General features: G+C 39.8%; 1 protein-coding gene across 1 annotated transcript in view; it reads left to right on the top strand.

Moving 5' to 3' along the window:
* The window catches only part of DIS3L2 (DIS3 like 3'-5' exoribonuclease 2), a 480,187-nt gene that overhangs the window by 38,909 nt on the left and 414,029 nt on the right, over positions 1 to 27,249 (top strand). Inside the window, exons 4-5 of the mRNA XM_058429965.1 lie at positions 5,150 to 5,203; positions 10,857 to 10,958. Coding sequence (XP_058285948.1) covers positions 5,150 to 5,203; positions 10,857 to 10,958 — 156 coding nt within the window. The remainder of the gene's footprint in view (positions 1 to 5,149; positions 5,204 to 10,856; positions 10,959 to 27,249) is intronic.

The following is a 27,249-nucleotide window of genomic DNA, read 5'->3' as shown; positions in this document are numbered from 1 at the left end:
GCTAAGCCTCCAGAGCTGTCTTAGTCATGATGTTGGAGTTCCTCTTACAATAGAATATTGGTGTGAAGTTGTTATTGGCTCCCTGAAAAATCCTAGTCCAGGAAGATAGAGGACAGGATGAACTAGTTTCTAGGACCTTCACCATTTGTTAAGAGTGAAATCAGTCAGGGTGTGGTGGCTCACACCTGTAATCCCAGCACTTTAGAAGGCTGAGGTGGGAAGATTGCTTGAGGCCAGAAGTTTAAGACCAGCCTGGGCAACATAGTGAGACTTCATCTGTACAAAATAAAAATCAGCCAGGCATGGTGATGTGCACCTGTATTCCTAGCTACTGGGGAGGCTGAAGCAGGAAGATCGCTTGAGTACTGGAGTTGGAGGCTATGGTAAGTCGTGATCATGCCATTGTGCTCCAACCTGGGCAACAGAGTGAGACCCTGTCTCTCTCTCTTTTTTTTTTTTTTTAAAAAGAGTAAAATCAGCTGGAGAATACTTGGGGATGAATTAAAGATGAGGGGAATAGATGTGATGTTACAGTGGAATGCCCAGTCACTTAGAAGGGAGAGATGATATTCATAACATTAATACTGGGGGTGATGAGAGAACTTCAGCTCTGCAGGCATTAATTAATTAATTAGTGCAACAAATGTTTCTTGACCTCTTACTCAGTGCCAAGCATATACCAGTGAGCAAATTAGGCAAGTCACTGGGGAGGTAAGGAAAAACAACTAAAGAACAAGAGAAGAAATTATAGACTGATCATTGCTAATAAGGAAATGGGAAGGGTGAGAGAGAATAATTAGAGAGAGCCTCTTTAGTAGGGTCGTTAGGGAAAGCCTCTGTGAGATGATCTGTGGGTTATCTGAGATGAGAATGAATCAGCCAATTGAAGAATTAGGAGAAGAACATAGGTGGAGAGCTCAGCTAGTAGAACAGCAGCAAGCAGTCAAGAAGGCTTGGCGTTTCTGAGAAATGAGAAGGAAGCCTGTTGGAACATTGTGAGCAAAGGGAGTTATATTATGGGACAAGTGGAGAGTTAGACAGCAGCCAAGTCATGTAGGGTCTCTAGGCTGTGCTGGAGAATTGGAATTTGTTCAAAGAGCAGCAGGAAGTCACTGAAGGCTGTTAAGCAGGGGAAGAAAATAATCTGTTTCATGCTTTGAACATACCTCTCTGGGAATTGTGAGATGAATAGAGTGGAAGCTGAGAGGCCACTCAGGAAGCTATTAAAGTAAACCAGGTCAGAAAACATGGAGATGGGAACAAGAAGGTGGCAGTGAAGCTGGAGAGGAGTGGATGGATGGATTTGGGGCTAGAAGTGATGTGACATGCTGATGGATGAGATATGGAAGGTGAGGCAGAGGGAGGCATCCCTGATGCTTGCTGAGTTTTCGAATTGAGCAGCTGGCTGCATGATGTTGCCATTCACCAAGACAGAGAAAAGCAAGGGTTGGAATGTGGTGCTGAGTTTTTGGGCAAGAGGGATAGCTGGCATACATGAGTGAAGAGGCCCTGGTGGTGACTGTGGCAAACAGAGAAAGAGGCTGTTCACAGTAGTCGAGAGCGTGGAGTCTGGAGCCAGACTGTCTGGCCTTGAATGTGATGTGAAAGTGGGAAATTTTCTTAACCTCTCAGTGCCTCAGTTTCCTCATCTGTAAAAACAAGGATAATAGTATCTACCTCATAGGGTTGTTGTGAGGGTTAAATTAGCTGATCGATATAAAGCTCTTCAAAGAGTGTGTGGCATGTCGTATGCCAGCATAAGTGGCACTTGAATTTTGTTTTTATTACTATAAGAGGAGCATCTGTTATTCAGGTTAGGTGGTTGCTGTCATTTGGAGAACGCTGTCCAAAGCTGTTAGATCTTATGATTTTTCAAGAATATCTGGAAATAGTATTTTATATGTGTGAAATTCCTCAGTTTTAAGGACTCTCAAACAAGCTGAATACAGTATGTTTGTGATTGCCAGTTAGACTGATTTAGCCCAGTTGTGTGGTGTTTTTCTATGGTACTGTTTAGCTCCTTGGGTATAGGAAGGGAGAAAGCAGATAGCTGCGGTTAGTTGACAGTAGAAAATCAAGGGTAAAATCTTCAAGGTCTTTTGCTGGTTGAGTATCAGAGTAAGAGGTTTGTTCAGGATTTGCAACGTTAATAGATAACGACAGGCCATGGCAATTAGGTAGCTAGAGAAGGGAGTAAACAGTGGGAGGACAATGAATGGTGACAATGTGGTCACAGCTTTGGGTTGGAGATCTTAGTGAAATTGAAGAGTTGTTGAAGTGGGATTTCTACCATAAGTAGACAGAAGATTGCCATTGGAAAGTGCGATATTTGAATTTTTTTTTTTTGAGGTAGTGTCGTTAGTAGTGCTGACGGGATCCAGGCTGTGAACATGGGAGAGAGAGTAGGTGGGGTAGGGGAGCAAATGGTAGTTAGAGTGACAGGCTAGGGTTGCTTGGTCTTCAACATGGATGTGAAGTCCCAAAAATATATATAGTAGTGAGGATAGAGAGGAAGGCAGTGAGCTGCTAGTCAAAATGTTAGTGAATTGGAGCTTTGACCCACCCGTAAATTTGAGGATGACAGCACCAAGGAGGTGCTAATGATATGAACTTCAAAGGATCTGGGATTTTTGAAAGAAAATGGAGGAAAAAATACTTTTAAAGCCATGATGGGGAAGCAAAGAGACCTTCCTCCCCTGGTCTCTGAGATACATGGGTTATGAGAGATAAAATAGACTCCCTTTGAGAGCACTCGAGGGAAGCAATAACATCAGGGAACAGCCAGGTTTCAATTAAGGCGAAGAATCAGGAGCATCTGGAGAAGAGATGGAGGCTATGGGATCCTCACTGATCAATTTCCAGGCCTAGGGAAGTGCTTTAGGAAGAAGATGGGAGATGGGCAATTGGGTCAGGTTAGGGGATGGCTATAGAAATGAAAGCCTTGGACTTTTGTAGGTGAGTAAGACAAGAGATCTGTGGGAAGTATCCTTCAGTTAAAAGACCATTTGTTTTTGACAGACTTTACTGCCAGCTGCTTCTCTCAGGCTATAGGAACAACTCTGGTCTGCTGTGGAGCTCTGTGAGAGTTTCTGCTTTCTTAGTGTGATCTGCATTCTCTCAAGGGCTCTGTTTCCGAGGTCCAGTTCTTCAGAGTTATGCTCCAGTCAAATTTACAAATGCTCTTGTGGAACCAGGTTTCTATTCTTCCTTGTGTGCTTTTGTATATATTGGGAAGTTTGGGATAGAGAATCAAGGGTAAAATCTTCAAGGTCTTCTTAATATCTTTTCTTTTAAATAGAGCCTGGATGCAGCCCTGAGCAACCTGTCTCTTTTCCCTGGGCCCAGCCTGGCCTGTCTGAGTGCCCTACAATTAAAGGCATTTTCAAAGCTAGAGGCATTCTCATCTCTGTACTTCTTCATATGCTAACCATTTACTGAGCGACAAGGGATGATAGAAGAATAGGAATTGAAAAGAAAAACTTAAGCCAGAGAAAAGCATCTGGAATCAGAAAATGAAATTGTTAAACATTTAATTTCAATGAATTGACTTTCGTTTGTTTGGAGTCTCTTCCCCTCACGAGACTGTAAGCTCTGTGATGGTAGAGACTGTCTGTTGTTAGTTTCCCTTGTACCCTGTCACTTGACATGGTGCCTGCCATGCTATTCATTAGGAAATATTTGTTGAGTGAGTGGATGAATATTTAGGATAAATGTAAGTTTTTTCCCTCCTTCCCTCAACAAGAAACAGCTGTCTAGAAGTGGATTTACCGTGACACTCTTAACAAGGGACTGGCCTTGGGGAGCTTTGCCAACCTTATCTCCTGGTCCCTCCCTCTTCTGTGCTAGGCAGAGTTATCGCACAATGGAGAAGAGTTAGTGAGTGCCCTCTTAACTACTTTTGCTAACACAGTGTCCTCTACTGTACTTTTCATCTGATTTATTTGCAAATTTTGCTCTTCTGTAAAGGACTAGGTCAGATACCATCTCTGAAGCCTCTTCTGGTGCCCTCGCTATGAAAGTAAGCTGTACCTCTGCTTTATGTTTCCTTTAAAATAGGGATTGAGCTTAGTTAATCATTATCTTCCCCATCAGTGTGTCTCAGGGTCTTGGATGTAATTGTTGAATTAAGGACTGAATGATCATTTGTAGTAGTCTATTTGAGTGTTCATGATATTGTAAACTGTGGCATGGACATTTGTAATTTAAACATGGTACAGCGCAGAAGGAAATTATTTTCTGCTTTATTTTATGCCGTTGCCTGTTTTGTTAATTATGTATCTTTGAGTCTTTAAACGTTTTAGGGGGAAATGTTATTTAAAACACTTTCTCAAGATATCCTTTGAGTCTGGCTGTTAGAAAAATAACTGCTTCCATCCATGTGTTCCAGTGGCCTGAGACTACAGCTGGAACCTGGGGAGCATTACAGCTTCCTGCAAGAGCCTGAAATACTGAACTGCTATTGAAGAGGCCCCCACCTGCACCCCTGTGTGTAAATAGAAGCAGACCCTGATTTGGTGCTGGAATAACATGAAGTTGAAGGCAGACTGGGTGGCCTGGCTGTTGGAGCCAGGATTCCAGTTTGCATTAAGAGCTGGTTATGGACCATTTTGAATTATTGACTCATTCAGCTCTGCAGAGGGGCCAGAGTAAAAAATAATGCGTCCAGTTTCTTAAGGCTCAGTATCTAGGTTGGAAATCAACCTGTATCACTTTGAAAATTGTCACAGAAACAAGCAATTGTGGAAAGGTCTTGGAACTGGGAGAAAAAAAAGGCCTTTATATAGTGAGGCACAATCCCTAGGTAATCTTGTTTGTAAAGTCAAGGTTTAAATTTGAAGACTAGCACATAGGGGCACCTAAAATCTTAATAGTTGCCACTTTCCCACTCTATGCCAAACTCTGTTGTTCCTTACCTTTGCTTGTTCACACCAAGGTGCCAGTCTAAGCTTTCTGTTTTTGATAGAACCCTCTATTTCAGATATCAACATAAATTGTGTTTCCTGCATTTAATGAATAGTTCTTATACATCTAACTTGTTTTCTCAATTGACCTGTTTAATTTTAAAACTTTTTATTGGAGAATAACATACATATGGAAAAATCATAAATATATAGCTAGATTTTCACAAACTTTATTTTTTGTTTTAAAGGGTGTATTGAGAATTAATCCAAAGAAGTTTCATGAAGCCTTCATTCCTTCCCCGGTAAGTTCAATAAATTTATAATAAACTTAATGTCACATTTAATTTTTTACATGTGCTCTGAAACTGAAATAATATATTCTAACTAAAAAGCAGAGTAGTGAAACGAAATTGGCGATGGGCAAAGATTTGTTTCAAATTTAAATAAACAAAATTTTCTTTTGGTTAACAACCCCTTCTGTCAGTCTTAAAATCGCATGCCAAATGAAAAGGATGGCGTTTGTTACAAGGCTGCAAAGAGCAGCTGGACCCAGGCAGACTACCCACCAGTTCGTGTAACTGGACGCCTTTGGTTTATGGCTTAAAAGGATTTATGGTTTTTTCCACTGATTTAAGTTAATCTTTCCTAAACAAATATGCTATCTACTTTGGATCTGCTGCATGAGCTAATCTGAACATTTGTCCAAAAATAACGTGTAATGCTTTTTTTTTTGGTGGGGGTCAGAGTTTCTCACTTCACTTTCGTGCAGGTGATAGAACTTCGTACAAGACTCTTTACCGCTGGGTCTTTAGACCCTTTCTTACATTTATGACTCATTTTAAGAGGCTCTTTCCACTTAAATCAAGTTTACACTGACATATAGTTAGCAGCAGTTCTCTAGAGAAGGTTTGATTGAGCAAAGCTGGGAGAGCAATATTCTTAAATTCCTGACCTAACTTTTCCAGGATACCTATAAATAGAATAGCTATAGAATCATAGATTTTTCACAGTGAAAGAGACCAAACTTGTGCTTATAGATGACGAAATGGAATACATATATTTTAGTTAACATATTTTATTATTTTTAATGACAGTAAGTTTAGTGAGAATATAGGTTCAGTCATGTACTTTATAAATGTTATTATTACAGATTGAGCACCCCTTATTTGAAACACTTGGGACCAGAGGTATTTTGGATTTAGAATTTTTTTTTTTAAATTTTGGAATATTTCCATTACATACTTACACTGAAATCCAAAATGCTCCAGTGAGCATTTCCTTTGAATGTCATGTCAGTGCCCAAAGAGTTTTATATTTTGGAACATTTCAGATTTTATATACTCGAGTGATATTATTGTTATTGTTACAATAACCTTATGACCTACTCTCAAGCTCAGTTTAGTCCTTTTCCCCTGCCTTCTGAAATCCAGGGACTCACATTGCATCCAAGTTCAAGTCTTACCCATTGAATTAGATAAAAGGTATCAGTGACATTCACATTATTCTTTCTCAGTCATATTCTGTTCCTGTGAGAGAAAATAGCATATGTCTTGACCCTGAAACTTGAGTTGTAAAATTGGGTTGTAGAATTGAGGGTCAGCTTTGAGGTGGTAATTTGGCTGCAAGAGCAGTTCTCACATATACTAGAAGTGCAGTTTACATATGTATTAGTTTCCAGAATTTGCTCATAAGCTTAAATTTACATCCAGGAATCATAAAAACTACCCATGAAAATCTCTTAGGAAGGTGCTATGTTGGAGATAGATAAACCATCTTTCAGTACGTCCTGCATAACCAATGTTTTTTTCACATAAGAAGGCATGACTGTTTCTTCAAGAATATACCAGCTGAAGGAACTTGATTGTATTAGGAGCCCTCATGTATGAAAGACACAGATTTTTAAGCATGAAAATGTCACTCAATGTAGTAAGTTCATCCTGAGAGACAGCTGGGATCTGGGTATATTCAGACCTCTTGTCTCTTGTGCATGCTTAAGTTTGCTCTTATTGATTGGAGTGATAAGGGGAACTACAGCATTTTGAAAATTTTGCTGCTTCCTCTCTTCCCTGATTACACGGTATAGAATTTCCCTAAGTTAAATCCCTATTGGGTTGGCTCCTAGCAAGTGTGGGATCTAGGACAGAAGTAGAAAAGAAGGCACACATACCTTAAATCAAATATTGAAAACTTAGACATGAAAACCACCATCAAGTAAAAAATATTATTCTATGTATTCCATGTAGGAATAGACAAAGTCTATTCCTTGCCAAATACACCTTCATATACCTGAGTTCAAATGTAGAATTCTCAGATTTCTTGCAGCTCCATGCTGAAACATGGCTCCACCTCTGGCTTGCCCCTCTTCCCTTCTCAATGCTAGCTCCCTGTCCCCTTGTGACTCCCTTGCATTCAGTGAGGGCCCTTTCATGCACAAACGTGGGCATCCTATCCCATATATCTAAGCTATGTCCATACCCATTAGAAATACCTGCCATTGAGCGGAGGCACCCTTGAGGGGGTGCCTCTGGTGGTGGGGAAGTGCCTATATATGTCCTGGAGGTAGGCTTGGGGCTGCTTATTTTAGGGAAACACATCCATTTGGCCCTGTGAACTTGTCTGATGGGGAGGGGTGTGGCTGGAGCAGGGCCAGAGCAGAGGTCCTATGTTTCCTGCAAGTTAAATTCATGTAATTTACATCTGCAAATGATGTATCGCCATGGTGTAACCTGGCTTGTTAAAGCTAAGACACAAAAGCAAAAGGTGGTGATGTTTTAAAAGCTCATAGTTGTTCTCCTACTTAAAATTATATTCTTACTATGTCATATTTAGAAATTTTTAGAAAGTTGCGATATTAGGATTGGCTTATTTCTATGCCTCTTTTATTCTTTTATTTGGCTCCTGCTTGAGTAGTAGTAATATTGTCTCAGAGAAAAACAATTCACCTCTAGGTAATTAAGAATAGATCATAAGAGCTGCCAATCAAGGCCCATTGCAAGTGATTGTAGACACTCTGGTTTTGGACACGGGAACAGTCCTACATTCTTACTTTGTGGGTTTCAGTTTCCAGAAGCATTATAGAAAGCAATTGAAGAGGGCAATAATAGAGGCAACAGATTATTCATATATAAAGCCCACAACCGCCTGTGGTCTAGATTTCTGAGTATACATAGCTCATATCCATGTCAAATATGAACTTGTATGAACTGGAAACTTGACTTAGGTTCATTATAGCTTCTACTGATAGAAAGTTGATTTTCATTTTATGACAAATATAAAATATATGGGATGAAAAATGCCCGCAGATAGACTGGGAAGTAGAATGTCAGAACCAGGGCCTAATTGTTACCGGCTTAAGCTAGGAGCATAAAGGCAGGAATGAATATGAAAGAAGATGAGGTTTTTGCTCTGACAGTAGGACATACAGTGGCTTCCTCATTTGTAAAATGAGGGGATGGAGTAAATGTTGTCTAATGTTCTTCACATTCTAAAGTTTTTAGAGAGACAAAAATAGATATTTGTTTAAATTATTTAGGTTTGCTCTTACTGACTCTAAAAATGGTTGTGAATTTACACAATGTCATTTGCTATGCTAAACTATCTCCCTAGGTCAACAGGTGAAGAACAGTGAATTAATCATCAGGTATAAAATAATACTTTGTTTTGGGGGAACTTGACTTAGGTTCATTATAATTTCTACTGACAGAAAGTTGGTTTTCATTTCATGACACATCTAAACTATACGGGATGAGTAACTTATGTGTACTTGCTAGTTTTGTGAGGTTCTCAATAAAAATGAAATACAGAATGTGAGTAAAATCATGTGACTTTCAAGCAAACCAAGATAAAATGATATTATTGTCATGCCTTTTATCCTATTTGGGGATAGGATAAAGAGGAGAAAATTGATCAGATGGAAAAACCTGTCATTTTTGAAAAGCACAGTTTCTATTCTGAATTATGTAAATCTAAGAAGCTCTCTAACTTTTTAATGCATCGTGTCATAGGAGGCACCTTTTGTACAGCGGTGGAATTTATTTTTAGTCCAAAGGGAACTGTTCCATCAATGAAGGATGCTGTGACCGTCGTGGCATACTTGTGTTGTCCTCCTTCCCCAAGTCCTCTAAGTCTTTAGTCTGATTACCACATGTCCACCTCCCAATTCCTTTATTTTTCCTCCAGGGAAGTTCATTATCTATTTTTCTTAATTTTTTTTCAATTATCTGTTATTCTTTCTTATGGGTAGAACAAGACTTCTGGCATTCAAACAAAGAGCTGAAATCTTTGGCATAAAAAAATGGTTAAAAGAGATGACTCAAACTTTTAATATTGAGCAGTTCCCAAGCTTAATGTCTTTAAAGTAAGAGATTCAGCGACAGATCAGTCTTCTGAATGAATCAAGGAAGAGCTGAGTATGATGCAGTAGCTATAGATTTTTGTGTTGTCTGAGGTTCAACTCAACCCTGCTTTCCTTGGTTTCTTGGGATTGTAAGGTGACAGTACTATCATCCCATCAATCTGAAATCTCTGCGCTGCCAAAGGGTGGTTGTAGCTGCTTATAATAGAGGCATTTCATTGCATATGTTTGACACATGAGTATGGGTTAGGGTGACCTCCAAACGGCCCACTTTCATTCCAAGGAGGTCTGAGAGATCCTATTGCTTTTTGAATTGCAAGAGGCAGCAATAGATGGTGATGTGCCTTATTTCAGTTGTTCTCTCTCTGTTTACTGGCTGTCTTTTCCAGATCTGAGAAGAAGCTTGTCAAGAGGTCAACTACAGTCATGTTTTGTGGCTAACACAGTAGCTTTTCCTCAGGGACTAGGGTGGGGTCAGTTTTGGCAGAGTGTGCAGGCCACAGCTGTCAACCCATAGCTAAACTGGAAATTGAGCAGAAAAATTATTCTAGAAGATCTCTAATGGTTTGTAAGTGGAAGCTGTAAAAAATGCTGAGTGACTAAAATCTGTCCCCCCCCCCCCCCATTTTTTGATTTGGTGATTTTGGGATGTTAATTTTAACTTTAACCAAAATTTCATAGTAATCACCTTCAGTCCATTGAGTGTTACGTTCAATCTTATCTATGTCAAGTGTCCCTATTAGAAAAACTTCAGTGATGATTTTCCAGACTCTTGCTGTCACCTCCTGTAAGAAGAAATATTTTACTTCTTTCTTATTCTCTGAAAAAGAGCACATCATATAAACTTGTAGAGAATAGGAGGATAAGAGTACATGTTTTTTGGTGAAACATTTTGAAAATATTTCATTTTCTCAGGAACCCTGACTGCTGGTGAAGGCCTTCATTTCCTTAGCTATCTTGTTTATTTAAAATTACAAAGTAATTTGGCTTACTAAGAAGACTCTGGCACCTATTTAAGCCAAGAAATTGACACCTGGGGAGTTCACTGGGGAGCCACATTATTTAAAGTGGGTTGTTTCTGAGTGAGTGAGTGAGGATGAAAGTGTCTGTATCTTGTGTTCATTGTCTGGAGTTCACAGTGGTCCTAAGTCAGCAAGGTCGGAAGAGTGTGAAGATCATGTGATGAATCTCATGTTACATCTCTTTCCTTCTCTTCTTTGCCCTCTACTTAGGTCTCCATAAAAACAACCACAATTTATTCTCTCTGCCACTTTCTTGGGGGGCATTATGAATTTGCTGGTTTCCTCCTAGAGAGTCCAAATCTTAGCGCCATTGCTACTCCTGCCCTCAGTTTGTTTTCTTGGGGGAGATTATATGTTGTTCCTCTTCTGTTCTCTTGCATACCTTCTATTTTTATACTTTCTTGATATGTAAAAAATTCATTTAGTATTAAAAAGGTATCAGCATGCTTTATTTAATACAAAAAAGGATAACCTAAGAATAACTTGCTGTTTTCTATTTCAGTTATGAAAGCAGGCAATCTGTTTTTTGCTTTATGTGTTTTTAAGCTCACTATTGCTTTATTTCTTTTTCCAACCTAGGATGGTGATCGAGACATTTTTATTGATGGGGTTGTTGCTCGTAATAGAGCCTTAAATGGGGATCTGGTGGTCGTGAAACTGCTTCCCGAGGAGCAGTGGAAGGTGAGTTAAATTTTCCCTTTCTAATTACAGATTTCTTAGGGCCTTTCACATTCCATGGTGCACCAACAAGGCATCATAACCTGGAGGAGTCACAGACCCCTCAGGCGCTGTGGTAAGATGGGGTGTAATCTTGGAAGCATGCTACTGAATGCTTGGAACTTAGAAGCATCTGCTGGGCAGATTGCTAATTAACTGAGTTGTTCTCCTTGCTCCCTCTCTAGTGATCCATCCTCCCTGTTACATGCCTTGCACTGGTATTTGGTATTCTTTTGAATAAATACTGAGGGTCCATTCAAACTTGGTATGTATTATTTTCCTACATCCTATGCAGGGAGAACTAGAAAGACAAAGCCATGGAGACGGTGGCAGTCCCCACGCATTTCTGCTGCCTCCAGTGGAAAACCCAGGCAATACATACGGAGTTCTGTTGGCCCAGTTTGGTGGTTGGGTGCCTTGGCAGATAAAAATAGTTTGTCTGTGTTTTTATAAATCAGGGATTTAGTGGCAGAAGAAAATGTTTTTAATATGAGAGTATTTTGGGTTTCAGTCTCCATCTACGTCTGTTAATTGGAAAGGAATATATGGTTTTAGTTTTGATGGTTTTAAATAAAAGTAAGGATCAGGCATTGGAATGATGTGTGGTGACAATATCTTTGAATTGTCATGTAGGATTGGAGACTTGTGTATCTAAGTCTGAATTTGTCTTCATATCATTTGTTTTATTTGGCTTTTTTGTTTTATTTATTTGAAGAATTTGGTGTCTTCAATAATACGTGTTATAGAGTAGTGACTAAAGTATGGTCTTTTAGGCTAGGCTACTTAGATTTGAATCTCATCTCTGCCGTTCATCTCTATAACTTTGAGTGAATTGTACAACCTTTTTGCTGCAAATGTCTCATTTGTAAAATGGGAATAATCATGGTACCTACTTCATAGGTTTGTCATGAAAATTAAATGAGAATACATGTAAAAATTTTAGAATAGTGCCTAAAAATCTTAGAATGGCAGGAGCTCAAGAAATGTTCTTATTAGCTTTTCCAGAAGAGATGTGATGTGAGGAGTCCCATTTTATCTCAGAGCTTTGTTGAGGCATACATTCTTTTTAATCTGATATAGCTGAAGTAATTGAGTTATAGCTGTATGCTAGGTATTGATAGGGTGTAGGGAATTCAGTAGTGATTAGGATTGACATAGTTCTTGCCCTCATGGAGCCTATAGTTTAATGGGGAGTGCAGGTAGGAAAAGACAGATACTGATCACACTTATACAAATTTAAGTGTAATTTTAATTAGTGCTGTGAAGTGCAGGGTTTTTTTCTTTTTCTTTTCTTTTTTTTTATTATACTCTAAGTTCTGGGATACATGTGCAGAATGAGCAGGTTTGTTACATAGGTATACATGTGCCATGGTGGTTTGCTGCACCTATTAACCCATCATCTACATTAGGTATTTCTCCTAATGCTATCCCTCCCCTTGCCCCCACTCCCCGACAGGCCCCATTGTGTGTGATGTTCCCCTTACTGTGCCCATATGTTCTCATTGTTCAACTCCCACTTACGAGTGAGAATATGTGGTGTTTGGTTTTCTGTTCCTGTGTTAGTTTGCTGAGAATGATGGTTTCCAGCTTCATCCATGTCCCTGCAAAGGACGTAAACTCATTCTTTTTTATGGCTGGATAGTATTCCATGGTGTATATGTGCCACATTTTCTTTATCCAGTCTAACATTGATAGGCATTTGAGTTGGTTCCAAGTCTTTGCTATTATGAATAGTGCTACAATAAACATATGTGTGCATGTGTCTTTATAGTAGAATGATTTATAATCCTTTGGGTATATACACAGTAGTGGGATTGCCGGGTCAAATGGTATTTCTAGTTCTAGATCCTTGAAGAGTCACCACACTGTCTTCCACAATAGTTGAACTAATTTACACTCCTGCCAACAGTGTAAAAGCATTTCTATTTCTCCACATCCTCTCACTAAAAAATCAGTCGTTTCCTGACTTTTTAGTGATCGCCATTCTAACTGGCGTGAGATGGTATCTCATTGTGGTTTTGATTTGCATTTCTCTAATGACCAGTGATGATGACCTTTTTTTATATGTCTGTTGGCCACATAAATGTCTTCTTTTGAAAAGTGTCTGTTCATATCCTTTGCCCACTTTTTGATGGTTTTTTTTTCTTGTAAATTTGTTTAAGTTCCTTGTAGATTCTGGATATTAGCCCTTTGTCAGATGGATAGATTGCAAAAATTTTTTCCCATTCTGTAGGTTGCCTGTTCACTCTGATGATAGTTTCTTTTGCTGTGCAGAAGCTCTTTAGTTTAATTAGATCCCATTTGTCAATTTTGGCTTTTGTTGCAATTGCTTTTTGTGTTTTAGTCATACAGTCTTTGCCCATCCTATGTCTTGAATGGTATTGCCTAGGTTTTCTTCTAGGGTTTTTATGGTTTTAGGTCTTACATATAAACCTTTAATCCATCTTGAGTTAATTTTTGTATAAGGGGTCCAGTTTTAGTTTTCTACATATGGCTAGCTGGTTTTCCCAGCACCATTTATTAAATAGGGAATCCTTTCCCCATTGCTTGTTTTTGTCAGGTTTGTGAAAGATCAGATGGTTGTAGATGTGTAGTGTTATTTCTGAGGCCTGTATTCTTTCCTATTGGTCTATGTATCTGTTTTGGTTCCAGTAGCATGCTGTTTTTGTTACTGTAGCCTTGTAGTATAGTTTGAAGTCAGGTAGCATGATGCCTCCAGCTTTATTGTTTTTGCTTAGGATTGTCTTGGCTATACGGGCTCTTTTTTGGTTCCATATGAAATTTAAAGTAGTTTTTTCTAATTCTGTGAAGAAAGTCAATGGTAGCTTGATGGGAATAGCATTGAATCTGTAAATTACTTTGGGCACTATGGCCATTTTCACAATATTGATTCTTCCTATCCATGAGCATGGAATATTTTTCCATTTGTGTCCTCTCTTTCCTTGAGCAGTCGTTTGTAGTTCTCCTTGAAGAGGTCCTTCAGATCCCTTGTAAGTTGTATTCCTAGGTACTTTATTCTCCTTGTAGCAATTGTGAATGGGAGTTTGCTCATGATTTGGTGCTCCGTTATTGGTGTGTAAGAATGCTTGTGATTTTTGCACATTAATTTTGTATTCTGAGACTTTGCTGAAGTTGCTTATCAACTTAAGGAGATTTTGGGCTGAGACATTGGGGTTTTCTAAATATACAATCATGTCATCTGCAAACAGAGATGATTTGACTTCCTCTCTTCCTGTTTGAATACCCTTTATTTCTTTCACTTGCCTGATTGCCCTGGCCAGAACTTCCAGTACTATGTAGAATAGGAGTGCTGACAGAGGGCATCCTTGTCTTGTGCCGGTTTTCAAAGGAAATGCTTCCAGCTTTTGCCCATTCAGTATTATATTGGCTGTGGGTTTGTCATAAATAGCTCTTACTATTTTGAGATATGTTCCAATACCTAGTTTACTGAGTGTTTTTAGCATGAAGGGGTGTTGAATTTTGTCAAAGGCCTTTTCTGCATCTATTGAGATAATCATGTGGTTTTTGTCACTGGTTCTGTTTATGTGATGGATTACATTTATTGATTTGCATATATTGAACCAGCCTTGCATCCCAGGGATGAAGCCAACTTGATCGTGGTGGATAAGCTTTTTGATGTGCTGCTGGATTTGGTTTGCTAGCATTTTATTGAGGATTTTCGCATTGATGTTCATCAGGGATGTTGGCCTGAAATTTTCTTTTTTTGTTGTGTCTCTGCCAGGTTTTGGTATCAGGATGATGCTGGCCTCATAAAATGAGTTAGGGAGGAGTCTCTCTTTTTCTATTGTATAGAATACTTTCAGAAGGAATGATACCAGCTCCTCTTTGTACCTCTGGTAGAATTCGGCTGTGAATCCATCTGGTCCCGGGCTTTTTTTGGTTGGTAGGCTATTAATTACTGGCTCAATTTCAGAACTTGTTATTGGTCTATTCAGGGATTTGACTTCTTCCTGGTTTAGTCTGGGGAGGGTGTTTGGGAAGAATTTATTCATTTCTTCTAGATTTTCTAGTTTATTTGTGTAGAGGTGTTTATAGTATTCTCTGATGGTAGTTTGTATTTCTGTGGGATCAGTGGTGATCTCCCCTTTATCATTTTTTAATGTGTCTATTTGATTCTTCTCTCTTTTCTTCTTTATTAGGCTGTCTACTGGTCTATCTATTTTGTTAATCTTTTCAAAAAACCAGCTCCTGGACTCATTGATTTTTTCTAATGGTTTTTCATGTCTCTATCTCCTTCAGTTCTGCTCCGACCTTAGTTATTTCTTGTCTTCTGCTAACTTTTGAATTTGTTTACTCTTGCTTCTCTAGTTCATTTAATTGTGATGTTAGGGTGTCGATTTTAAATTTTTCCCGCTTTCTCCTGTGGGCATTTAGTACTATAAATTTCCTTCTAAAGACTGCTTTAGCTGTATCCCAGAGATTCTGGTACATTGTGTCTTTGTTCTCATTGGTTTCAAAGAACTTATTTATTTCTGCCTTAATTTCATTATTTACCCAGTAGTCATTCAGGAGCAGTTTGTTCAGTTTCCATGTAGTTGTGCGGTTTTGAGTGAGTTTATTAATCCTGAATTCTAATTTGATTGTACTGTGGTCTGAGAGACTGTTTGTTAAGATTTCCGTTGTTTTGCATTTGCTGAGAAGTGTTTTACTTCCGATTATGTGGTCAGTTTTAGAATAAGTGTGATGTGGTACTGAGAAGAAATGTATATTTTGTTGATTTGGGGTGGAGAGTTCTGTAAATGACTATTAGATCCTCTTGATCCAGAGCTGAGTTCAAGCCCTGAATATCCTTGTTAATTTTTTGTCTTGTTGATCTGTCTGTTATTGACAGTGGGGTGTTAAAGTCTCCCACTATTATTGTGTGGGAGCCTAAGTCTCTTTGTAGGTCTCTAAGAACTTGCTTTATGAATCTGGGTGCTCCTGTATTGGGTGCATGTATATTTAGGATAGTTAGCTCTTCTTTTTGCGTTGATCCTTTTGCCATTATGTAATGCCCTTGTCTTTTTTGATCTTTTTTGGTTTAAAGTCTGTTTTATCAGAGACTAGGATTGCAACCCCTGCTTTTTTTGCTTTCCATTTGCTTGGTAAATATTCCTCCATCCCTTTATATTGAGCCTATGCATGTCTCTGCACGTGAGATGGCTCTCCTAAATACAGCACACCGATGGGTCTTGACTCTTTATCCAATTTGCCAGTCTGTGCTTTTTAACTGGGGGAGTTAGCCCATTTACATTTAAGTTTAATATTGTTTTGTGTGAATTTGATCCTGTCATTACGATGCTAGCTGGTCATTTTGCCCATTAGTTGATGCAGTTTCTTCATAGTGTCAATGATCTTTACATTTTGGCTTGTTTTTTTGCAGTGGCTGGTACCAGTTTTTCCTTTCCATATTTAGTGCTTCCTTCAGGAGCTCTTGTAAGGCAAGCCTGGTGGTGACAGAATCCCTCAGGATTTGCATGTCTGTAAAGGATTTTATTTCTCCTTCACTTATGAAGCTTTGTTTGGCTGGATATGAATTCTGGGTTGAAAATTCTTTTCTTAAAGAATGTTGAGTAGTGGCCCTCACTCTCTTCTGGCTTGTAGGGTTTCTGCAGAGAGATCCACTGTTAGTCTGATGGGCTTCCTTTTGTGGGTAACCTGACCTTTCTCTCTGGCTGCCCTTAACATTTTTTCCTTCATTTCAACCTTTGTCCTTCATTTCAACTTTTCCTTCATTTCTGACAATATGTGTCTTGGGGTTGCCTTTCTCGAGGAGTATCTTTATGATGTTCTCTGTATTTCCTGAATTTGAATGTTGGCCTGTCTTGCTAGGTTGGGGAAGTTCTGGATTGTATCCTGAAGTGTGTTTTCCCACTTGGTTCCATTCTCCCTGTCACTTTCAGGTACACCAATCAAACGTAGGTTTGGTCTTTTCACATAGTCCCATATTTCTTGGAGGCTTTGTTAGTTCCTTTTCATTCTTTTTTCTCTAATCTTGTCTTCACACTTTATTAAGTTGATCTTCAGTCTCTGATATCCTTTCTTCTACTTGATCAATTCATCTATTGATACTTGTATGTGCTTCACGAAGTTCTCGTGCTGTGTTTTTTAGCTCCATCAAGTCCTTTATGTTCTTCTCTAAACTGGTTATTCTAGTGAGCAATTCCTCTACCCTTTTATCAATGTTCTTAGCTTTCTTGCATTGAGTTAGAACATGCTCCTTTAGCTCGGAGGAGTTTGTTATTACCCACTTTCTGAAGCCTACTTCTGTCAGTTTGTCAAACTCATTCTCTGTCCAGTTTTGTTCTCTTGCTGGCAAGGAGTTGTGATCCTTTGGAGAGAAGAGGCATTCTGCTATTTGGAATTTTCAGCCTTTTTGTACTAGTTTTTCCTCATCTTTGTGGATTTATTTACCTTTGGTCTTTCCTGTTGGTGACCTTCGGATGGAGTTTTTGTGTGGTGGTCCTTTTTTTGATGTTGATACTATTGGTTTCTGTTTGTTAGTTCTTCTTCTAGCAGTCAGGCCCCTCTTCTGCAGGTCTGCTGGAGTTTGCTGGAGGTCCACTCCTGACCCTGTTTGCTTGGGTATCATCAGTGGAGGCTGCAGAGCAGCAAAGATTGCTGCCTCCTCCTTCCTCTGGAAGCTTCATCCCAGAGGGGCACCCGCCAGATGCCAGCTGGAGCTCTCCTGTATGAGGGGTCTGTTGACCCCTGCCTGTCAGGAGGCACAGGGGTCAGGGACCCACTTGAGGAGGCAATCTGAGGAGGCAATCTGTCCCTTAGCAGAGCTAGAGCGCTGTGCTGGGAGATCTGCTGCTCTCTTCAGAGCTGGCAGGCAGGAATGTTTAAGTCTGCTGAAGCTGCACCCACACCCGCCCCTTCCCCCAGGTGCACTGTCCCAGGGAGATGGCAGTTTTACCTATAAGCCCCTGACTGGGGCTGCTGCCTTTCTTTCAGAGATGCCCTATCCAGAGAGGAGGACTCTAGAGAGGTAGTCTGGCTACAGGGGCTTTGCGGTGCTGCAGTGGGCTCCACCCAGCTCGAACTTCCTGGTGGCTTTGTTTACACTGTGAGGGGAAAACCCGCCTACTCAAGCCTCAGTAATGGCGGACCCCTCTTCCCACCAAGCTCAAGTGTCCCAGGTCGACTTCAGACTGCTATGCTCGCAGTGAGAATTTCAAGCCAGTGGATCTAGCTTGCTGGGCTCCATGAGGGTGGGATCTGCTGAGCTAGACCACTTGGCTCTCTGGCTTCAGCCCCTTTTCCAGGGGGGTGAATGGTTCTCTCTCACTGGTATACCAGGAGTCACTGGGGTACGAAAAAAACTCCTGCAGCTAGCTTGGTGTCTGTCTAAATGGCTGCCCAGTTTTGTACTTGAAACCCAGGGCCCTTGTGGTATAGGCACCCGAGGGAATCTCCTGGTCTGAGGGTTGCGAAGACCATGGGAAAAGCATAATATCTGGGCCAGAGTGCACTGTTCCTCACAGCACAGTCCCTCACGGCTTCCCTTGGCTAGGGGAGGGAGTTCCCTGACCCCTTGCACTTCCTGGGTGAGGTAACGCCCCACCCTGCTTTGGCTTGCGCTCCGTGGGCTGCACCCACTGGCTAACCAGTCCCAGTGAGATGAACCAGGTACCTCAGTTGGAAATGCAGAAATCACCCGCCTTCTGCGTTGGTCTCACTGGGAGCTGCAGGCAGAAACTGTTCCTATTTGGCCATTTTGTCTGGGAATCCTCTTTTGTGTTTTTTAATTACAGTGAACTTTCCTAGTTCAGATCCACCTCCTAGCTTCATCCCCAGTTGCTGCCAGTTGTTGATATAGTGTCCTCCCTGGATTCCTTGAAAGCATAGCTAAGGGCTGGCTTCATGTTCTAGGTATATAGGTTGATTTAGGTCACTTTGTGTTTTCTTGAATCTAGCACAGTGTTGACCAGGTCCAAGAAGATAAGAGAAGTGTATTAGGGCCAGGTCAAACCAAAGGAAACATTCCTAGAGGTCATTTGAGGGAGTAAAGAGGCAGCATTGTAATGAAGAAGAGCCAAAGAAAGAACAGAAAGATGGTGGCATCTTTTAACCTAAGACATGAGAGTGGTAGAAAAGGGAGAAGCAGAAGAATGGTTAGCAAGTTGGGTGGGTCTAGAGCAGACCAGGGCAGGTATAGGTGCTGACTGGTTGTACAGTAGGCATGGAAAGCATACAGTAGAGCACCAGTGGAGCTCTACAAAAGTGGATGAGATTGCTTAAAAGAGCAAGGCCAAGTAACCTGGCATCCTTTCTGCCCTTGGACCCAGGCAAGAGATGGCCAAAATAAGCAAACATATGAATAAGTAAGTCTGTTGCATTGTTTTCCTTGTTTCTCACCCCCTTTATTGATAAGACAGTCAGCACAGCCTTTCCTATGCTCTTAGAAGTGCTCTTGCGTCAGGCAGGAAGTCTAAGATGATGGGGTAGGTTGTTGACCAAAGCTTGGGGGTAGGTTGAGGGTTAAAGTGTTTGTTGTTGTTGAGGTCTGGAGGAAAGGTTTGGGACTTGAGCATTCTTGTTTCTGCCTTGGTGCCTTTTTTTCTTGGACAAAATTGAGTTTTAAAACTCAATACAACAAAGTTGTGCTTTTCCCTAGAGGCCTAATTTTATGAATTCCTAGGTCATAAAATTAGCTTAGTGCTACCTACTTCTACAAACTGTTATCTGTTTAACTAGCTCCTACAGAGGGGCTGCTGGCTGCCTCTGAAGCTTTCAGAAGATTTGAAATGTAGAGGGTAGCCCCGGGTTCCTTATTATTTTGTTTCTGTGGAGCTCCTGAGAGTCTTCACAGTGGCTGCCTGACAATTGCTTTTTGTATTAAAGTCAGCCCCATTAGGTACGTCTCTCAGGCCTCATTAGTTAGAATATTTCACAGTTTCTCATTCTGAAGTGGGGGAGTTTTGTTGTCCTTAGCCCACCTGTGATAGTTGTTGGTGACAGGGTCAAAGTAGGGAGAAGAGAATATTCGGACTGTCATCAAGAATCCCTGATGTCTAGAATATAAACATCTCCAAACATACTGGCCAATTGTCTTACAGGTTTGTTAGTACAAAAGCATATTGTTATCAAAGGAATCTGTAGTCACTAGCGTGAGCCAATGTGGATTAATTGGATTATTCATCTTTGCTTCTTTCTGCTTGTTGTGCTCACTCCTCTTGGGTATGTAAACTACAGGGCTTTTGGGGTTTTAGAAAAAACAACAGTTCTTTTCGTTATAGTAGTAAATAGTCAATTTATTTCACAGCATGATTTTTGGCAAAATAGATGGCTGTATGAGTATCAAGCTGTGAGGCAATAATGAAAAATAATTTACTATTATATAACTCTTTGGAGTTCAGATTCTTCCACATTTTTACTGTCTCCTTATACTTTTTATTACAGACATCTAATGAAAGATAGTTGAGGGGCAAATGATAGTTTCTTCCTTTGTCAATTGGAATATTAAGGTACTGTGAGAGTAAGTGACTGGTTTGAGGACTGAGAGTTTTTGGCAGAACCAGGGATAGAATCCAGATCTCTTGACTTTCAGCTTAATATCCTTTCCCTCAGATTTTCAAAGTGGAGATCATGTCCCCAGATGGTTAGGAAGCATTGATCCTGACAGTTCTGCCTGGAGCAGTTCAAGGTACCCAGTGGCTTCTCATCTACCATTCATCCTGCCGTGTGCTAGATCCTAGAGATACAAACTAGAATAGGTCACAGGCTTTGCCCTTAAGGAGTTCATAGGCTGTTTGGGAAGAGAATGGAAACAATTGTGGTACGGTTTGCAGGATGGAAACAGAAATACCACATTGTTATGGGAGAAACAAACTCTATTTGAAAGAATTGGTGAAGACTTCTTAGAGGTTACATTAGAGCTAAGGTTTAAAGGATGGGAATAGAGAAAGAGAGAGGATTTGTTTTATTTCAAGATGAGAATGATTTGGCAAGAGAGGATTGTGAAAATTTTAGGTTTCAGGGAGGCATGTATGGATCAAAGCTTTCTCTTCCTGCTATACTATTGGCTGAGTACAGCAGCCCCTCTACTAACTCTCCCAGACGCTGGAAGAAGTAGGGGGCTCCTAACTCTTCTGAGGATCCTGCTCTCAAGGGAAACTGAAAGGGGGACCATGGCACCCTTTTACAGAGATCTTCGAACATTGCTGCCAGCTCAGTAAACTCTTGTTTGCCATTTATTTGATCTTCACCCTGCTTCTTCCATTCTCTTTCCCTTTTTTTCATCAAGTTCACCTCCCATAACCATAGCCCATACTTGTCTTTCATCTTTTGGTTAACTGTAATGAGTTTATTCTATTATTTTCCTTCTCTTAATACCCCAATACGGTAAATTACAAATATGCATATATAAACCCTGTGGGTACTAATAACAACTGCTAACTTACTGGTGTTTACTGTGTACCAGGTACTGTATTTAGTGCCTTATACTATTCTTTTGTATGCTGTTGTCTCTATCCCAATTTTGTGAATGAGAAAACTGGGGCTTGGTTTAAACATCTTATTTAGGGAACATATAACTAAGGAGTAACAGAGTGGGATTCAGATTTATATCTCCTGGCTTCATGATCACACTGTTATTTGTTATTCCAGAGGTATCAAGGAGAGAGTAATTTGATCTGTAGGCAGATATTGTCAGTGTCATAATAATTAGCACACATTTAGAAAATAAAAATATATGCTTTAGCATTAGGTAATAGGTAATATCTTAAGTTGCCATCATGGAAAAAGAAGATGACTATCAGTTGACATAACTAAAAGCTTAGTGTTAGTCTCAGAAAATAAACAATTCAGAAAATATTAATTAGAATTCTAGTGGTTGTATCTTAGGACTGGAGAGGTATAATAGGACATTATGGAGACAGGTGTTGAGAATGAGGGAGAACCTTAACAGATACCTGCCATAGACAGTGGAGCTGACCCAACAATTAAAGTCACATCAGAGTTGCAGCTTGCTGTTCAAGACAAAGAGTCAAAGGGGTTACAGACCTAGATGCCATTCCTGACTCAATGGCAGCAGATCCCAAATTCATAGTATTTGGATGCACAGGTATTCAAAAGGTGGGTAGGCAGTTGTCATATAGGAGGAAGTGGGTCCTACTGGGGCTTTGGGACAGGGTGCAAAGTTCAGAAATGTGGGACTGTTTTGTTATAAGCAGAGTGGTAGAAGCAGCCACTGAGCTAGGAGTCAAGGATAGGATTTGATCCTCAAGCTAGGAGAATTGACTAGAGCCATACTGGGAGCAAAAACCAAAGCAGAGGACCAGCCTTGAGAGCCAGAATTCTGAGACTTTTTTTGGTTGTACCAAAGGAGTCTTGGGACCCCAGAATTCAGCTGTGGTGTCTTAGTTGATGCAGCCATAGTGATTGGCTCAGAGAAAATAAGAGTAAAAGAGGCTGACAGAGCATATTAAAATGACATTCAATCGGCAAAACAATGTGATACGGAACCTAACTAGCAAAAGAGATGGATTTCAAGTGAAACTTTTACTCATTGAAACTTTGTTAGAAATATAGTAAGACAGGCAGGAATCTGCTTGATACATTGATACCTGTTGGAAACCTGTAATGCTAGGGACTCGTTTATTTCTCCCACATGTATTTGTGCAGCATCTGCAGGGTACTGAGAGAATAAAATGGGAATAAATCAGTCAAGTACTTTGTTGGCAAGTCTAAATTTCTCTCAAGACAGGATTATTTCACTTAACTTACAGCAGAGCAAAGTCTATACATGATTTAAGGAAGTAGCGTTCAGCAAGGGAATAATAGATGTATAGGTGAGTGTTTCAGAAGAGATTGGCACTGAAAGAAAGAAATAACTTGAGTTTGAAAGAATAAAGGAAGTGTTGATAGGAGAGACTAGTCTTGTTCTAAATTAAACAAATGCAGAAATCAAAGTACACATTTAATCCCTAATTTTCAATGGTTGTTTCAAACCTTATGGTCACATGAAATTGGTCTAGTACAGTAAAGTGTTTCCTTTAACAACTAACTTTTCCTTCAAGTGATTGTTTTAAAGTTTTGTGTTCCAAGTTCTTCTTTAAGTATGCACCCATCATACTAGATTATATTTAATTCAATCTCTTATATAACCACTATCATTTTGGATTGTTCTCAATTCCAGTGGAATTAGAATTTCTTAGAACTGTTTGGTTTCTTGGCCTGCATGGCAGGCCTAAAAAAGACTTGGAAGGTATTCAATGATGGGAGGGCAAGATCTTCGGAGCCTCCATCAAGAGTAGTATGGTAGGTAAGGTATATCCACTAACATGATCAGATTTTCCCAAGATTGTTGTATACACAGCCCATTTTTAACAGTCATCTTTTTTTCTTCATTACTGCCAGCTCTGGATCAAATACTTCAGGTTCTTGCCTGCTTTAAACATGCCCTCAGATCTCTGTAATTCAAGTTGAAATGTCTGAAATAAGGAATGTATTGTTTAAGAATAGAGTAGCTTATTTATGCTGGAAACTCCCAATTAATATTTCAGAGTTATTTTCTAGAAAACTAATTTATTTCTCCTTAACCCCATGGAGATGTTTTGGTGAAAACCATATTCATTGTAACGAAAGAGTTAATGTAGATAAATACTTACGGCAGTGATGGCACATTCTAAGTGCTTGAGAGATGTCAGGTATTACTACTATTAGTCTTAGAAATGAGGACCAAGAACATGGTTTAGCCACAACACATAATTCAAATTTGCTTTTTCTAGCTCTTGAGTGTACCACATTTACTGACAGAAGACAAAATATTCACATAAAGTGTTGGTGTTTTAGTATGTGTTTCTTTGAGTCATCTGCATTGCTGAACAACTGTATGATAGGCAAGGTTATACTCTGGAATGATGTGGTTTGTTTCTTACTCATGCTCACTGCCCATCAAGATCATCTAGGGGCTTTGCTTTGCATTATCTTTACTCCAGAGCCCAGGATGGATGGAACATAGACTATCAGAAGTGCTCCCTTTCTCTGTGGCAGAAGGAAACAGAGCCAAGGAGGGCCACATTTAAAATGCCTCTGTCCAGAAGTGATGGAGTCACTTCTGCTCATAGCTCGTTGGCAAGAATGAGTCACCTGACACCACTCAACCACAAGAGGACCAGGAAGTGCAATCCTACCAAATGTCTGCACGTAGGGATATAACAGGATGTATCTGGTAAACTGTGTTAATGACTCTCACGCTGGACTAATTAGATTCATTATGTGTTGCATTCCTGATTAGCCATCTGAAAAGAGTATGGCACTGGTCATGGCAAAAGCTTCAATATTGCTTACTACAAATATATCCCCACTATTGAAAGTAGAGTTCAGAAGGAACCTGAAAATGTTCTAGATGGCCTGTCTATAAGATCACCCTCAGTCATGTAATTATTGCTTTAAAGTACAGGGTATGATAACAAGTAAATTTGCTGATTTTGGAATTAAGTTAATGGTGTAGTAGTACAGTTTTTGTAAGTGAAAGGCAAGGAAGTTATATTTTAAGGAAATGTACTGACATTTACTTGGTAATATTTATAAACCACAAAAGGTTTATCATTCATAGTAGTATTGTGATATTGCTGCTTGCTACTGCTATTGTTCAAATTCTCATTTTTTATTAAAATTTCAATAGATTTCTCTTATGTCTTATAGAAACTAGTAATGATTTAGTGTATATACATAACTGTCTTATGAATTTAGGCAGTATTATGTACAAAGGCATTGGAGACTTCTGAAAATATGGTAGATTTGGAAAACTACAGATATTATTTTATTTTTGAGCTTAAAATGCAAGCTAGGGACATAAAGTGGCAAGAGATGAGGCCAGGCTGGCAGATGGAGAGGCAGGGGTGGTGGTGGTGGTGGTGTCACATTGTGAAAGGTCTAACTGTGTAAGAGAGTTCAGTTGTTATGTAGTCACTGGGGAGTCACTGAATGATTTTGAGGAAGGTGACATAGTCACATTGTATATTAAATATCATTGTGGTGGCAAGGTGTGAAGGACTTAAAGCAAAGGGGCAAAATTGGTGGGAGACTGAAAAGAAAATTATGTATTGAGAGTCCCAGTGACAGATGAAGTCACAGTGCCCATGTGGAATACAAGGAGAAGATGAATTTAAGACTGTTTAATAAGCTAGAACATGGTGATTGGATATAGGAAGAAGCTGGGGTGACTCCTACATGTTAGGCTCAGGTAATTGAGGGGATGGTGGCACCCTTTGCCAAGATGGAATTTAGGAAGTGGGGGCAAGGACAGAAGTTAGGGTAGGATGATAAACTTGTTTCGACATGTTGAGTTTGAGATGCCTAGGGACACATAGGTATATAAAGCTAGAAGGCATTTAGATATTAGGATTTAGAGTTCAGAAGTCAGAGCTTGGGTAGAGGTAGAGATTTGGGTGACCTCAATTGCACTTGAATAAATGGACATTTTATGGAGAGATAAAAGAAGACCTTTGAGGATAGAGCCTGAGGAATACCAAAACTTAATGGGTATGCGGAAGAAGAGGATCCAGGAAAGGATGCTGAGGAGTGGTGGCCAGCAAGGAAGGAGGAACAGCAGCAGGGAATGATGTGCCAGAAACCAAGTTGATGAGACTTGGAACGAGAAGAAAGTGCCCTGTTGCTTATAGGCCCAGTGAGAAGCTCTCCTGAGAAATTAGCTTTGACTAACGTGGAGCCATCTATGACATTGATCAGAACATTTTTAATGGGGGTAGAGAAGGCAGAAACCAAACCACAGTGAGTGAAGGAGTGCATGAAGGACACAGAGAAAGGGTAGTGATTTAAGAATAAGAGGCACAGAGATGTTTTTTGTTTTGATATGAGAGAAACTTGACTTAAATATGATATCCTAAGCCAGATTTCTTAGAGGCAGGGCGTGAGATGGAGATTTTTCGCTTAAGTAGTGTATGTTTGTGAAAAATTTCTGATCTATACCAAGTTACTTACCATTTAATTAGGGAAATCACAGCACAGATCAAAAGTTAGAATTTGAGAACAGCACTGAGAATGAACTAGATGTAAAGCTGGAAGAAGTTGAGAATGGCTAGTAAGACGGGAACTGACCGTGCAGCACACAGCAGAGGGAGAAACATTTCAAAATAGGCCCCAGAGGAAGCCAGATCAGGTTTTAGGAGCAAATGCATTGGGGACAATTGGCCATAAGAAGGGATCTCCCTGTGGTGATTTTTGAGAGCATGGGAACCTTTCTAAAACAGGAGTTGGCAAGCTTCTTCTGTAAAGGGCCAGATAGTAAATATTTTAAGCTCTGTAGGCCATACAGTTCTGTCACAACTACTCAACTCTGCCATTGTAGCAGGAAAGCAGCCACAGACATTATGTAAATGAATAACCACACAGCCACAGACATTATGTAAGTGAATAACCACAGCTAAGTTTCAATAAAACTTTATTTACAAAAACAAGTGGATTTGGCCTGTGAGTTATATAGTTTACCAACCCCTGATCTAGAGGCATTGTCACACTTCATGAAGGACTTTGTTCCTGCCCCACTAAGGAACCCAGTGAGACTAGACACAGACACCTTAGTGTCACCCCTAAAGGGCTTGCAAACTCTGCTGGGAAATGTCTCACTATTTAGACTCCATCTCAGTAATTCAAGCTTGTAGTTCTTGAGTCTTTTGATTTTAAATCAGAAAGTATTAAGAAGTCTGTGTCTCTATGGGTGTTTGGGTAGTTGACTGGATTCTATATTTGTTTTTTAGAGTTTTCTCTTTAATAATGTGTATGAATATTGAGCTTACAGCTTATTAACAATTCTATACGTATTTACTATAGTTTTAGATCCTTTTCAATCAGGTTAGAAATGGATCCTGAAGATTAAGGTGTAAGTAATATTTGTGGAAACAGGAAATTGAATAGGGAGTACATTGCCCATCTTAACTTTCTGGCATGGCTCTCTCTCTTTACTGCTGCTTGTTCCTGCTTCTCATGTACTTTGTCGTCCAGTGTCCTGGGGCCTCTGCTCTTATGCTTCAGGCCTTTCTGCCATTCTCTTGAGCAATGAGTAACGTGAATTCGTGTTTGCAGCGATCAGAGAAAAGATAAGTGGTTTTCCACATAGTCCTTTTTAGATGCCAAACTGGCACCATTTGTGTCACCAGAAAGATTGTCAGAGGTACAGGATATAGTAGTAAAGACTAGTACCAAGTCAGCTAAAGGTCAGTGCTTTTAGGCAAATGACAAAGGTTATTTCAAGGGGATGAGTATAATGCTACAAATAGGAAGCGAA

This window comes from Hylobates moloch, unplaced genomic scaffold, assembly GCF_009828535.3.
Source record: "Hylobates moloch isolate HMO894 unplaced genomic scaffold, HMol_V3 SCAFFOLD_1, whole genome shotgun sequence".
Taxonomy (NCBI): Eukaryota; Metazoa; Chordata; class Mammalia; order Primates; family Hylobatidae; genus Hylobates; species Hylobates moloch.
The sequence above is the reverse complement of the archived record's forward strand: the minus strand, read 5'-3'. Positions and strand labels throughout refer to the sequence as shown.